Below are 13,664 nucleotides of genomic sequence, written 5' to 3'. Positions count from 1 at the left end.
CCATTGTCCCCACCTGTTTGTACCAGCAATCATTCTCGCTACTTTCATGTCTGTTACTTCTTACTTATGAATAAGATATCCTGAGTCCACCCAGCTTTCGCTCCCATAAAGCAATGTTGGTCTGAAAACAGACCGATGTAAAGATAGTTTCGTCCATGAGCTGACTTCCTTCTTACAGAATACTGCAGATCGCAACTGCGAGCTCACTGCATTAGCTTTACTACACCTTGATTCAATCTCACTTACTATATTACCATCCTGGGATAACACACAACGTAAGTACTTAAAATTATCGACCTGTTCCAGCTTTGTATCACCAATCTGACATTCAGTTCTGTTGAATTTCTTACCTCCTGACATAAATTTAGTCTTCGAAAAGCTAATTTTCATACCATACTCATTGCACCTATTTTCAATTTTCAAGATATTAGACTGCAGGCTTTTGGCACAATCTGCCATTAAGACCAAGTCGTCAGCATAGGCCAAACTGCTTACTACATTTCCACTTAACTGAATCCTTCCCTGCCACTTTATACCTTTCAGCAGATTATCCATTTAAACTACGAACAGCAAAGGTGAAAGATTACAACCTTGTCTAACCCCTGTAAATACTCTGAACTAAGAACTCATTCTACCATCAATTCTCACTGAAACCCAATTGTCAACATAAATGTCTTTGATTGATTTTAATAATCTACCCGTGATCCCATAATCCCCCAGTATGGTGAACATCTTTTCCCTCGGTACCCTGTCATGTGCTTTCTCTAGATTTATGAAACATAGGCATAAAGACACAAATAAATAAATAAATAAATAAATAAATAAACTGTCTATTCCTATCATAGTATTTTTCAATTACCTGGCGCATACTGAAAATCTGATCCTGACAGCCCCTCTGTGGTCTAAAACCACACTTGTTTTCATCCAACTTCCTCTAAACCACTGATCGCACCCTCTCTTCTAAGATGCCAGTGAATACTTTGCCTGGGATACTAATCAATGAGATACCTTGATAGTTGTTGCAATCTTTCCTGTTCCCTTGCTTATAGATAGGTGCAATTACTGCTTTTGTCCAGTCTGAAGGTACCTTACCGACACTCCCTGTTAATCATACTACTCTATAAAGCCATTTCATCTCTGCCTTCCCACTATACTTCACCATTTCAAGTCTAATTCCATCTGTTCCTACTGCTTTATGACTTTCCACTTCCTCAAGCGTAATTTCACCAACATCATGTTCCTCCTCCCCATGAGCTTGGTTGTTCCTTTTACTTTGAAAAGATGTTCAAATAAGAGTAAGTAGGATAATGATATGTCACCAAGTATAAGTTTCACAAGGAACAAGCATAAGTAATGCATAACCAGAATAAGAAAATCAAGGGGACAAACAAGTCAGATGAAATGAAATGTTGTATGGCTTTTTTTTAGTGCCGGGATATCCCAGGACGGGTTCGGCTCTCCAGGTGCAGGTCTTTCTATTTGACGCCTGTAGGCGACCTGTGCATCGTGATGAGGATGAAATGATGATGAAGACAACACATACACCCAGCCCCTGTGCCATTGGAATTAACCAATTAAGGTTAAAATCCCCAATCCAGCTGGGAATCGAACCCAGTACCCACTGAACCGAAGGCCAGTTCGCTGACCATTCAGCCAACAAGTCGGACAACAAGTCAGATAATACTCCAGAAGAAATATCTTTTAAAACATCATCTATAGCATTAAAAGTCGGGACTACACACAGATTCGGTCACATGAATTAGAACCAACATCCATTACCAAGAAGCAGTTGAATCAACTCAATCATCGAACGTCAAATGTCAAGCTCATAACAGAGCCACTGAATGTCAAATATCAAGCTCATAACAGAGCACACACCCACCAAACAGTAATGAAATGCAGCCATAGCAACAAGGACACATGACCCAAGGAAAGGAATATGGCTGCCCCCAAAATGGCCGAGTTAGTCACAAGAAACAGTTTTCAACTCATACATTTACCTTTGTTCTCAGTGTAATTTTGGTAGTTTAAAATTATTTTAAAGATTTAACAAGCTGAACCATCATTGACTTAAAACAACAGGACAAGACCCTCTCAGATATCACAGTTAACGAGTCATACCTGTCATTACAACGTCATACAATATATATATATATATTTAAAACAATTTTGAAATGGTTATCAAACCAAAATTATTCGTGTAGCTATTACATGCAAAGCCCCAAAATACACTGATAATAAATTCACAAACTTAAGCTTACCATAGATCACATCTCATTTTTCCCTAACACAATTTCTTAAGCACCGAAGTAAATAAATTTCACCAAACGTAATTTAGATGTATGCATTCCAAACAATCTAGCAGTAGTTTAGTTCTTAGTCAGTACTCATCACTTGATTTCAGCTCGGGGACCAAGAAGGACTGAATATGTTACTTACAGTTTTGCAGAATAAAATTAAGAAAATAATCCAATAAGATATTCGGCCTATCGCCACATGGCGATTTATTCAACCTGGGTCATACTCCATCATCCTGTCTCCTTCTTCTACTTAAAATTCAATTAAAATTCCAGCAGCAACAGCAAGGATTGATGCTTCTTGTACAACAACCCCAGAATAACAACAGACAGTCAAGATATTGTTGATTCACACACAGGTTGACAAAGACGAGTCAAGCAGTTCTGTGCATGCTGCCAGATAGCACCACCGTACAGGCAGGCGAGATCACTGAAGTGTAGCGCTCACGTCGATCATGCATACTACTAGGAGTTTGCTGAAGAATGTTATAATTTAAATAACATGCCAACTAGGCCAATGAAACACAATCATGCATAATAATACACCTTGATACAATTTTGCAATATGCTAGATAGACAAACACATATTCCAGTGTATGAGGTTGTAATGACAGGTATGACACTCGTTAATTAAATCTAAGAAGGTCTGTTATATATACTCGGATCGAGTTACAGCCGATGACGGTGTTGGTACCCCTAGCTTCCCATGTGTAGCAGTGAATAGCCTTATGCTTGAAGAATGTATTTGTAACCGATAAACCCATATTAGCACAGAAGTTCAGCAAACGCTTCCCATTCCCATTAGCTTCTATATCTTCCCCACATTTACCAATCACCATTTCGTATCCTTCAGTTCTATTTCCAACTCTCGCATTGAAATTGCCCATTATCACTATCCTATCCTTGCTGTTGACCCTGACTATGATATCACTCAATGCTTCACGAAACTTGTCAACTTCATCCCCATCTGCACCCTCACATTGTGATGTCTGAGACAATTTTCGTCCTAATTCCTCCAACTTCCAAATCTACCCATATCATTCACTCATTTACATGCCCAACAGAAACTATGTTGTGTGCAGTGGTATTCCTGATAAACAGCCCTACCCCATACTCTGCCCTTCCCTTTCTAACACCCATCTAACACTTTATAATCTCTTCCTCGTTATCTCCCCTTACCCGAATATCACTTACTCATAGCACATCCAGATGCATCCTCTTGCTAACTCAGCTATTTCTATTTTCTTTCTTCCATAAGCTCCATTAATATTGATAGCTCCCCATCGAATTCCATTTAATTCGCCAAGTTGTTTCCAAGGAGTCCCTCGCCTGTCAAATGGGACTGGGACTCCATTACTCCCATAGGTCCAAGGCTTGCTTAAAAGGTTCTGGACACATAGTCCAAGTGAGGATCTCTCCTCTAACGGGTTAGGGACCACGGTGGATTGTATAGTTCTGGCCGTCTGAGCACAAAGAGGGCCATGACTCAGAATATGTCCGAGATTCCCACTCCCATTCCATAGCAACTGCTATCTCGACTCTCAGGACCACTTACTAGGCCACTCAGCCATTGCCCATGGTTCACGAACTAGGACGTGACTTCAGTAATCCACACCATGAACCATTATTTGTTTATTTGATAAGATAATCACCTATGTGGGAAACGATACAAAAAGTAACGTGATTGTAGCGGGTGATCTAAATTTACCAAATGTCAACTGAGGAGGTAATATGAACGACAGGAAGCATGACCAACAAATGGCAAATAAACTAATCTGGGAAGGACAGCTAAATCAGAAAGAGATGGAACCAGCTAGAAGCTAAAGGATGTGGTGCTGGTTAAAGCAGATGAGTTCTGTAAAGAAACTGAAGTAACAGATGGTACTAGTGATTACAAAGCTGTTTTTGTTGTAGTTAGAAATAAATGTGATAGAAAGGAAGATTGTAAAAGTAGGACTATTAGACAGTACCATATGGCTGATAAGATGGGCATAAGAGAGTTTTAAAAAGTAATTATGGTTGGTGGAAAACTGTAAATAAAAATTTAAACAGACTGTGGGATGGGTTTAAGGCAATTGTTGAGGAATGTGAAACAGGTATGTTCCTTTAGAGGTGGTAAGGATTGGTGAAGACCCGCTATATTACGGATATAACAGAGAAGTAAGGAGACTAAGAAGGAGGTGCAGGTTGGAAAGAAATAGAGTTAGAAATGGTTGTGGAAGTAAGGAGAAATTGAAGGAACTTACTAGGAAAATGAATGTAGCACATAAGTCAGCTAAGGACGATGGCATGATGGCAAGCATAATTGGCACTCATACAAATTTTAGTGTAAACTTGAAAGGTATGTATAGGTTCTTTAAGACAGAAAAAATGGTTCCAAGGAGGACATTCCAGGCATCATTAATGAACAAGGGGAGTGTCTATGTAAGGATCTACAGAAGGTAGAAGTATTCATTTAGCAGCATGTAAAGATTTTGGTTACAAGAATAATGTCCAGATGGAGGAAATGACTATGAAGTATTGAAATTTACCTACTATGACAAAGACCAACAAAGAACAAAGATACAAAAGACCAACAAAGAACAAAGATACAAATGTTGAAAACTAGAAAAGCAGCTGGAATCAGGATAATTTCTGGGGATACATTAAAGACAATGGGTTGGGATATAGTACCATATCTGGAGTTATTACACTGGCAGAAAAAATATCCAAGCACCCAGAAGGGGTTGTGCTAGAGTAGCGAACATTGATAGCTGTGTTTATGCATCTGAAAGATGACTGATTCAAATTTCCCGCAAATCGCATTTGCGTGGTGCTAGAAGTAGCCCCATGACATTGCACATCCCATTTGCTTTAAATACGGGCTGTACTGTGCAAGAGTGTTAGCTGTGATTGGACGGAGTGACTGTGAGTGGATCAAGAATGCCTTTACGAAGACGAAGAGGCCAGTATCAACAGCTCACTGTGGTTGAACGAGGCCATATTATAGGGCTACGTGAAGGTGGATTTTCCTTACATTCTACTGAAAATGACTTGGCAGGAGCGTCTCCACTGTGCGTGTGTGTTGGCAGCAGTTGTCACGCAAGAAAGCCGGATTCCAGATGTCCCTGTGGCACCACTGAGAGGGAGGACCGCCATATTCTGCATTTGGCTGTGTCGCAGCGGACTGCGTCTGCAGCAGCAATTTGAGCGGCAGTTGGCACCACAGTGATGCAACGAACTGTTTGAAATGGGTTACTTGAAGGACAGCTCTGAGCCAGACGCCTTGTGGTGGGCATTCCACTTACCCCAAACCACTGCCATCTCTGACTTCAGTGGTGTCAAATGTGAGCTCATTGGAGGATGGAGTTGAGGTCCATTGTGTTTTCCAATGAAAGCTGGTTCTGTCTTGGCGCCAGTGATGACCGTATGTTGGTTAGAAGGAGGCCAGGTGAGCACCTGCATTCGACCTGTCTGCAGCGTCGACATACTGGACCTAACCAGGAGTTCTGGTCTGGGGAGCAATTTCCTATGGCAGCAGGAGCACTCTCGTAGTTATCCCATGCACCCTGATTGCAGATGTGTACGCCTGTCTGGTGATTCGACCTGTTGTGCTGCCATTCATGAACACCATTCCTGGGGGTGTGTTCCAACAGGATAATGTACGCCCCAATGCCGCTGTTGTAACCCAACCTGCTCTACAGAGCATCGACATGTTGCCTTGGCCTGCTCGATCCCCCAGTCTGTCCCCAATCGAGCACGTATGGGACATCATTGGACGACAACTCCAGCGTTATCCGCAACCGGCATTAACCGTCCCTGTATTGACCGTCTAAGTGCAACAGGCGTGGAACTCTATCCCACAAACTGACATCCGGCACCTGTATGACACAATGCATGCACGTTTGCATGCCTGCATTCAACAGTCAGGCAATTACACCGGTTGTTAATGGACCAGCATGGCAAATTTGCTATGGCTTTTCTTGCATGCATATGAACCTGTAGTCTTGTACATTTAATTGATTAAATATGTTCCCTCGACAAATATATTGCCGAAATTTCCATATTCTACATTCCTTATTTCGGGGTGTTTGTATATTTTTTTTTCACCTGTGTACTAGCTGAAAATTACCCATAAAAGGTTTAAACATGTCCTGGTCTAAATAGTTTTTATGAGTGTATATTCCATTCAGCTTTAAGTGGCTTGTATCAACATTGCATTGAACAGGTAGACCAAACAAATATATTCTTCTATAGAATGACGTGCAATATCCACATTCCTCTTCAGTTCAAGTTAAACAGCATAATATAAGTTTATGTCACTTAAGTGAATGCCTGATCATAAATTATATATTTAGTTGTTATCTAAAAGAGTGCCCTGCCACCATCATGCCTCAAGTAAAGTTTCATGGCCCGCGAGGGCTGAAACGCACCACTGTGTCGTCTTCATGAAGCTGAAAAGTAGAGAAAGCTCATCAGGGGTTGAGTCAAAATGAATGCAAAAGAACTTTGAAGAGGAGAGAGCCAATCTCTTTGAAGATAACAGAGTATGAAGATGTGGTGAAAATTGTCCTTGTAAGCATATTCCTGCATTCTGTGATCTAATGTAATAATTACGATGTATGTCATCCTATCCAAATTATTTTTTATTTTATCATCATCATCATCATCATCTTCCTTTCAAGTATTGGGCCATGTGTCTCATTACGGTCTTGCATGACGGTCTCACATGATGATTGCTTTCACGTCTTGCAAAAGAAATAGAAACCTGACGGATATTAAAGATGACAAACATGGCAAAGAAAAGGTTAATGATTTTTTAAATTTTTATTTTTATTTTGTACAATAGAAATATTAAAAAACTTGATTTGACTTTTGTTTGTTCCTCTCCACCACTGAAATCAACAATATGTGTAATTCTAATTCCTTCTACAGTATTTACTTTTTGTTCTTAAACTGACCTGTTGCATCTTTTCTCTCTTGTTTATCTTATCAAAATATTATATCATTGAGTGATTTGTTACTCTTTGTACTTACAGCCATAAATTCAAATGGTGATAAACCCAGTGAAAGTGGAGATAATCAGGATGAAGAAACGGACATCAGTCGGCTTTTTGGAACAAAGCAGTTACACATTCACAAGTGTGTAAAATGTACTAATGAAGTTTGTAAGGAGTCAATTGTTTTGTTGTGCAATCTCAGTTATCCAGACACATCTTCAGGTTAGTAGAATTACTTTTCATAATTAAGAATGATATTTTGTATGGATAAATAAGAGGATGAAGGAAATACTATGGAATTTACATATAAATTGTTTTCAGGTAAAGCAGAGTTTAGTTTTGGTGATGTTATCAAAAGAAGTTTGTGCCCAGAACAAGTCACACCAGCTTGGTGCGACAAATGTGAAAAATATCAACCAACTTTGCAAACAAGAAGATTGAAGTCCCTCCCAAATATATTAGCTATGAACTGTGGGTTTGACAATCCCCGAGTAAGTTACTATTTTCCTATAAAATTATAATGACAATTTTAGTTAAACCATTTATAGTTGATTGTTAAAATCTTACAACATCATTTATTTTATTTAAGGACAAACTTTTCTGGCAGAGTCAAATGGACAGTGTAGTGCAAAACATATTGGATAAGACTGGTATGCAAAATTCTGCAACAAAGCCTTGTCGGTATGGAGCTAATTGTTCAAGACCAGGGTGCAGATTCAAACATGCTGGCAGAACTGGAGGTATCTCTTGTTATAAATGTTTGTCAACTTTCTATATACTGTCACAACTTGTGAGTATAGTGTGGTTACCACAGGGTTTTCCTCTTGTTCATCCTTCCAACCTCCTGTGACCAAATCTTGCTCCTTTCCAACTCTGTGATTATTTCACTTGAAAAGGCACCCAGAAATACAAGATTATCCTGGGTGCATAACCTCCAACAGCGCTATACATCCACAATGTTGCAATCCTGATGTGGGAAGTACAAAGTAGGAAAAACTATTAATTGGGTAACCAATAATAACTTAAGAGTTATTTTCTTTAGATTTCTACCTTTTAACTGGTCTGTTTGTGTTTTGAAAGATTTTTGCTGCTTCTGCTGATGCTAACGGAGGAGAATTCATTGTCAGATACTGAAAGAAACTGCATTTTTAACTTCTCGCTATATATAGGCATAGAATTACTACATTTTTTTAAAAATGTATTTAAATTTTCCTCATTTGAGGCCTGCCATATGATAAAGTATAATACATAAACAATTATGTACTTTTAAAAGTTAATAACATTCGTAATATTAACTGTAGGTTCCTCAGAATAAAAATAGATCCTCTTAAGGGAGTGAGAGCCATTCAATTTAGCAGTTTGTTGTCCAAACCTTGGCTCATCCAAAACCAGTGTAACAATTTCAGCACTGTCTTTCACACCAATGTTCTCTGCTGTTAACAAGAAATTGAGAAGTTCTCTCGTACAATTTCACATCTCGCTCATACAATGGCCAGTTTAACCCGTGAGTGGTCGCTAGCCAAACTATAACGTGAGTGGTCGCGTGTGAGACTTTCTCTCACATAAAAATAAATATGACATTTTTCACAGTTTTGTGGGACATAAGGCAGAAATTTACTACTGAAATGAAACGTAAGTTCTACCTTATATACCGGTATTTTAGATAAACATGAAATGATTTGCTTTATGAGAGAGAGAGATGGCGTATGGCTTTTAGCGCCGGGAGTGTCCGAGGATAAGTTCGGCTCGCCAGATGCAGGTCTTTTTATTTGACTCCCGTAGGCGACCTGCGCGTCATGATAAGGATGAAATGATGATGAAGATGACACATACACCGAGCCCCCGTGTCAGCGAAATTAACCAATTAAGGTTAAAATTCCCGACCCCGCTGGAAATCGAACCCGGGACTTATGTGACCAAAGGCCAGCACGCTAACCATTTAGCCGTGGAGCCGGACATGATTAGCTGTTTATTAAAGACACAAATTACTACTTAAAATAACATATGCAATTTACATAAAAATAACTTCTGTCCTGAATTTGTAAAAAATAAAATCTCACACATGCATTATATCTAGTCATATTTACATACAAAGCAAGGTTTCTGAACACAACAACATTTTCAAAAACAAGAAGTGCTCATAATACAAATATTAACGTGTACAACATGAGTAAGTTTCTGCTCCACTTCAAAATAACACCAACGTCGTTAGTCGTGCGATGAGAGAAACTCTCACGCAGCGCGCACGGATATATAGGAACCTTTGTTCTGACTAGGGGACGGAGTGCTTACCCTTCAAATGTGAATCACACCAGAAAATGAGACCGTTGACTAATTAAATATGCATTATCCAACGATACACGACGTAAGCATAACTTACACGTCTAATAAACAACAACTAAGGAAGGATTGTGGAACGTGTTGGGAACCCTAATAAGGCCATAGGATCGTATCTCGTTGTGGGGAAAGGGAAACACACATCGATCACCCTTTATCTCACATATATTAAAATTAACAAAGCTACAAAGTAAAATGAACCAAAACAAAGACATATTCAAGATATTAAAGTAAATTTGTAATACGAGGTTTAACATAGTTGCACAATTACACCAAGTAGCTAATAACAAGATCCAGGTGACTGTCTGTCAAAAAACAAAGTCATTCCAAAAAGCGAAACTGGTGAATACCGGAATCTAGAGCAAATAGAAAAAGCATAGAAATAGCACTTACCAAGATAGGCTGAGGACCCCTGCAGGGCTAGCCCTTGAGTGCAAGCGCTCACGAGGATGGTCGGATGGAAAGGACGCGGACAACACGCATCACACACGCGAAGCCAGCAGAAGGCCAGACATGGGCAGATCGCAAGTAACCAATAGGACACCGAATTTCTCTAGATTCCCAGCTTTGCCAATTGGAAAGGTAGTTATTCTGACCAATTCAATTGCAAGACCATATATGGCCAGTTGCTAAACTGCTAATGCAAGCAGAATTTCATCACCTACTTCCTCCACATGCCAGTACCTGTTGGTTCAAAAATTATGTACTGCACACGTTGTACCAAAATACAATATTAATTTTCTTCAAGTCCAGAATGTCTTTCTTGAATCTTCTTGAAATTAATTTACATGATACACAACCCTTTTTTTTTCCAAATTCAATCAAACACAACTACATGAAATTAAATACAAAGATCACTTCAAAAATAATTCTTGCATCTTGCAATGTTAATTTACAGTTCCAAATAATATCTTGATCTGTCCAGAAAAATAAAATGGTAAAACAACATACTAAGAAATACTATAATCAATGATTTTCAAAAGTTCATGAGTCCCAAATTCTATTCTTGAGGTTTCTTAAAATAAAAGGTAAATAGTTTACATTTCCGAACTCAATAATATAATTTCATGAAACACAATGCTTATTTCCAGTTCTGCGTCCCACCACAGGTGACAGTATCTATCAATCTAAATGATATAAAAGAAATGGTAATATAGAACTGAACTTTGTTTACTAATAACTTGAAGTGTTAGTTTTACATTGTTACATGGAAATTCTGATCCATTCCAAAAAATACAATGTATATGGACTTTAATATATGAAGAGTTCAGAATATGGTATCTTAGTTAAACATATGATCTATACTGTATCCTCAAGCATAGGGTGCTTTTGTGTGTGTGTGTGTGTGTGTGTGTGTGTGTGTGTGTGTGTGCGCGCGTGTGCGTGCGTGCGTGCGTGCGCGCGTGTGTGTGTGTGTGTGTGTGTGTGTGTGTGTGTGTGTGTGTGAATATCCTATAAAGAGGGTGGCACAGGCAGTTAAAGGTAATAGAAGGAGAAAGATGGAAGGTTGAGGGTGATATAATAAGGAATGTGAGGCTTTTAGAAGAGTAGTGATGAGAGCGTTAAAAGATTATAAAGTAAAAGGAGGGAGCAAAGAACGAGAAATCCTTTGTAGATTAAGGAAAGAGTACGAACTTAAAAATGCTGAGAGGAAGAAGCTATGGATGAAGGAACAATCAGAGCTAATAAATAGGGAATGCAGGATGAATCAAACTGAAAGAATAAATATAATAAATAAAGGAGGGAAGGGATACGAAAAAAAAAAAAACGAATATTGATTATGATCAGTGGGTGACACATTTCAGCGAGTTATTAGGAGGAAGAGATGAATGGGGGTGTAAGGAAAGGAGGCGGGTCATATGGAGCAATATGGAAGTACTTATAAACTAGCTAAGGAATTTACAGTAGAAGTAGTCCAGTGGGTAATAAGTAAACTAAGGAGGAGATCAGCGAGGGGGAGAAATGGTATTAGCAATGAATTTTGGAAAGAAATAAGTAAATACAGTCAGATGGGGGAAGGAATTGTAAAATTATTTAACAGGATTTTTAATGGGGGTAAAGTACCAGAAGAATGGGAATATGGGATTATTTTCCCAATATATAAAAAGAAAGGGAATATAAACTTCCCAAATAACTACCGAGGTATAACTCGCTGAGTAAGATCTACGCAGGAGTCTTGGCAAATAGGTTAAGGGATTGTTCTGAAGAAAATGCTATATTATCTATATTCCAAGGAGGATTCAGGAAAGAGAGGCAAACGGTAGACAACATCATGACTGTGAAGATGATAATAGATTTTTATTTTATTTTTTTTGCTAGGGGCTTTACGTCGCACCGACACAGATAGGTCTTATGGTGACGATGGGATAGGAAAGGCCTAGGAGTTGGAAGGAAGCGGCCGTGGCCTTAATTAAGGTACAGCCCCAGCATTTGTCTGGTGTGAAAATGGGAAACCACGGAAAACCATCTTCAGGGCTGCCGATAGTGGGATTCGAACCTACTATCTCCCGGATGCAAGCTCACAGCCGCGCGCCTCTACGCGCACGGCCAACTCGCCCGGTATGATAATAGATAAATACAAGGGCAGGGAAAGAGGTAGTGTATTTCTAGCAGCTATTGACTTTGGAAAAGCTTTTGACACTGTGAGTAGAAGAGCGTTAACAGAAAAATTAGGAGGGGTTGGGAGTTTCTAGAAAGATGATTCGAACAAAGGCATTATACCAGAACGTATACTGCAGTGTCAAATTAGAGAAAAATTTAATTAGCAGGCTGATGGAGTGCAAGGTTGGTCTAAAACAAGGCTGCAAATTATCGCCAATATTTTTCTTATTTATAAATGATATACTGAATGGGCATGGAGGAGCAAGTTGGGCTGTACTGGCAATGAACAATTTAGAGATTCCAGGTTTGATATTCGCGGATGATATATTGAATAGCGGAGGAGGATGGGACGATCACATTAAGATAAATTGAGGGGGGTTGCAGCTCTTGCAGCTGTAAAAATTCTAGTGGCTAAGTACCCAGGGATAAACTATAAGGTACTGGGATTAGTGTTAAAGACATTAGTACTATGTAGAGCACTATATGGGGTAGAATTATGGGGACTGGAAAAAAAAGGTACAGTTTGAATCAAATAATACACAAATTTAGTAAGATAGTTATGAGACTACCGCAATGTACAGCTTATGTGGAGGAGTTAATAATATGTGGAGAGTATTTAGAGGTGGAATGCATTAAAAGGGTAGTGAATTATTGGATGCGACTCAAAAGGGGACAGGGAGGTATCGTATTACAGGAGGCATTTAAACAAGAATTGAAAGGTATGTATGATGATAGTTGGCTGGCAAAAATTAAAACCTATGTCGAGAATCTGGGTATGGGCTATATTTGGTGAAAGATATGGAAGGGAAAAGATAATAGAAGCCAGAGGGCTGTGATAGGGAGAATCAAGGATATACAAATGCAAAAATCGTTAGAACAATGTAGGGATAGACCTTCGCTCAGTTTTTTCTATAAGGTATTCCAAATTTCTAAGTTAAACATAAGATTTGGGGGTAGAAGGTAGAAAGGCGGGCTATTAGGTTGGCTGATGGACTGTACAGAAACAAAGGATGGACTAGGAGCAAAAAGAGCTCACAGTGTATCCTATGTGAGGAAAAGACTGATGACATGCATTTATTAGGCTTTTGTAAAGAAACAAAGTAGTTGAAGGCATTGTTTCTAAGCTCAAAACAACAGGAGCTGTGCAAGCAAAATGATGAACGAAAAATTTTAGTGTGGATAGTGAACCAGTGGAACAGTGAAGGAAACTTGAATAAGTTTTTATGTGCAGTCAAAAAACTATGTTTAAGAAAAGTGAAAGGTATTGTATGTTAATATGGGTGGTCAGGGATAGCAAGAAGTAATTACGTAAACACATAGGTGGTCTGGAATGTAAACAGAAAAGTGGCCAGCATAAGTAGGTCAGTAGTCGACTTGCACTCAGCGATTTGCAGTGTTTTGATAACGTCAGTGTGGAGTGGTAAGCTGTTACCAGACAAACTGATGAGGT

At 39.0% G+C, this 13,664-nt stretch overlaps 1 protein-coding gene across 1 annotated transcript in view; it reads left to right on the top strand.

Annotated features, from left to right (window-relative positions):
• Positions 1 to 13,664, top strand: part of PAN2 (PAN2-PAN3 deadenylation complex catalytic subunit PAN2) — a 317,774-nt gene that overhangs the window by 203,713 nt on the left and 100,397 nt on the right. Inside the window, exons 12-14 of the mRNA XM_067138515.2 lie at positions 7,316 to 7,498; positions 7,598 to 7,767; positions 7,866 to 8,016. Coding sequence (XP_066994616.1) covers positions 7,316 to 7,498; positions 7,598 to 7,767; positions 7,866 to 8,016 — 504 coding nt within the window. The remainder of the gene's footprint in view (positions 1 to 7,315; positions 7,499 to 7,597; positions 7,768 to 7,865; positions 8,017 to 13,664) is intronic.

Source organism: Anabrus simplex, chromosome 1, assembly GCF_040414725.1.
Source record: "Anabrus simplex isolate iqAnaSimp1 chromosome 1, ASM4041472v1, whole genome shotgun sequence".
Taxonomy (NCBI): domain Eukaryota; kingdom Metazoa; phylum Arthropoda; class Insecta; order Orthoptera; family Tettigoniidae; genus Anabrus; species Anabrus simplex.
This window is presented reverse-complemented; position numbering and strand designations above follow the sequence as displayed.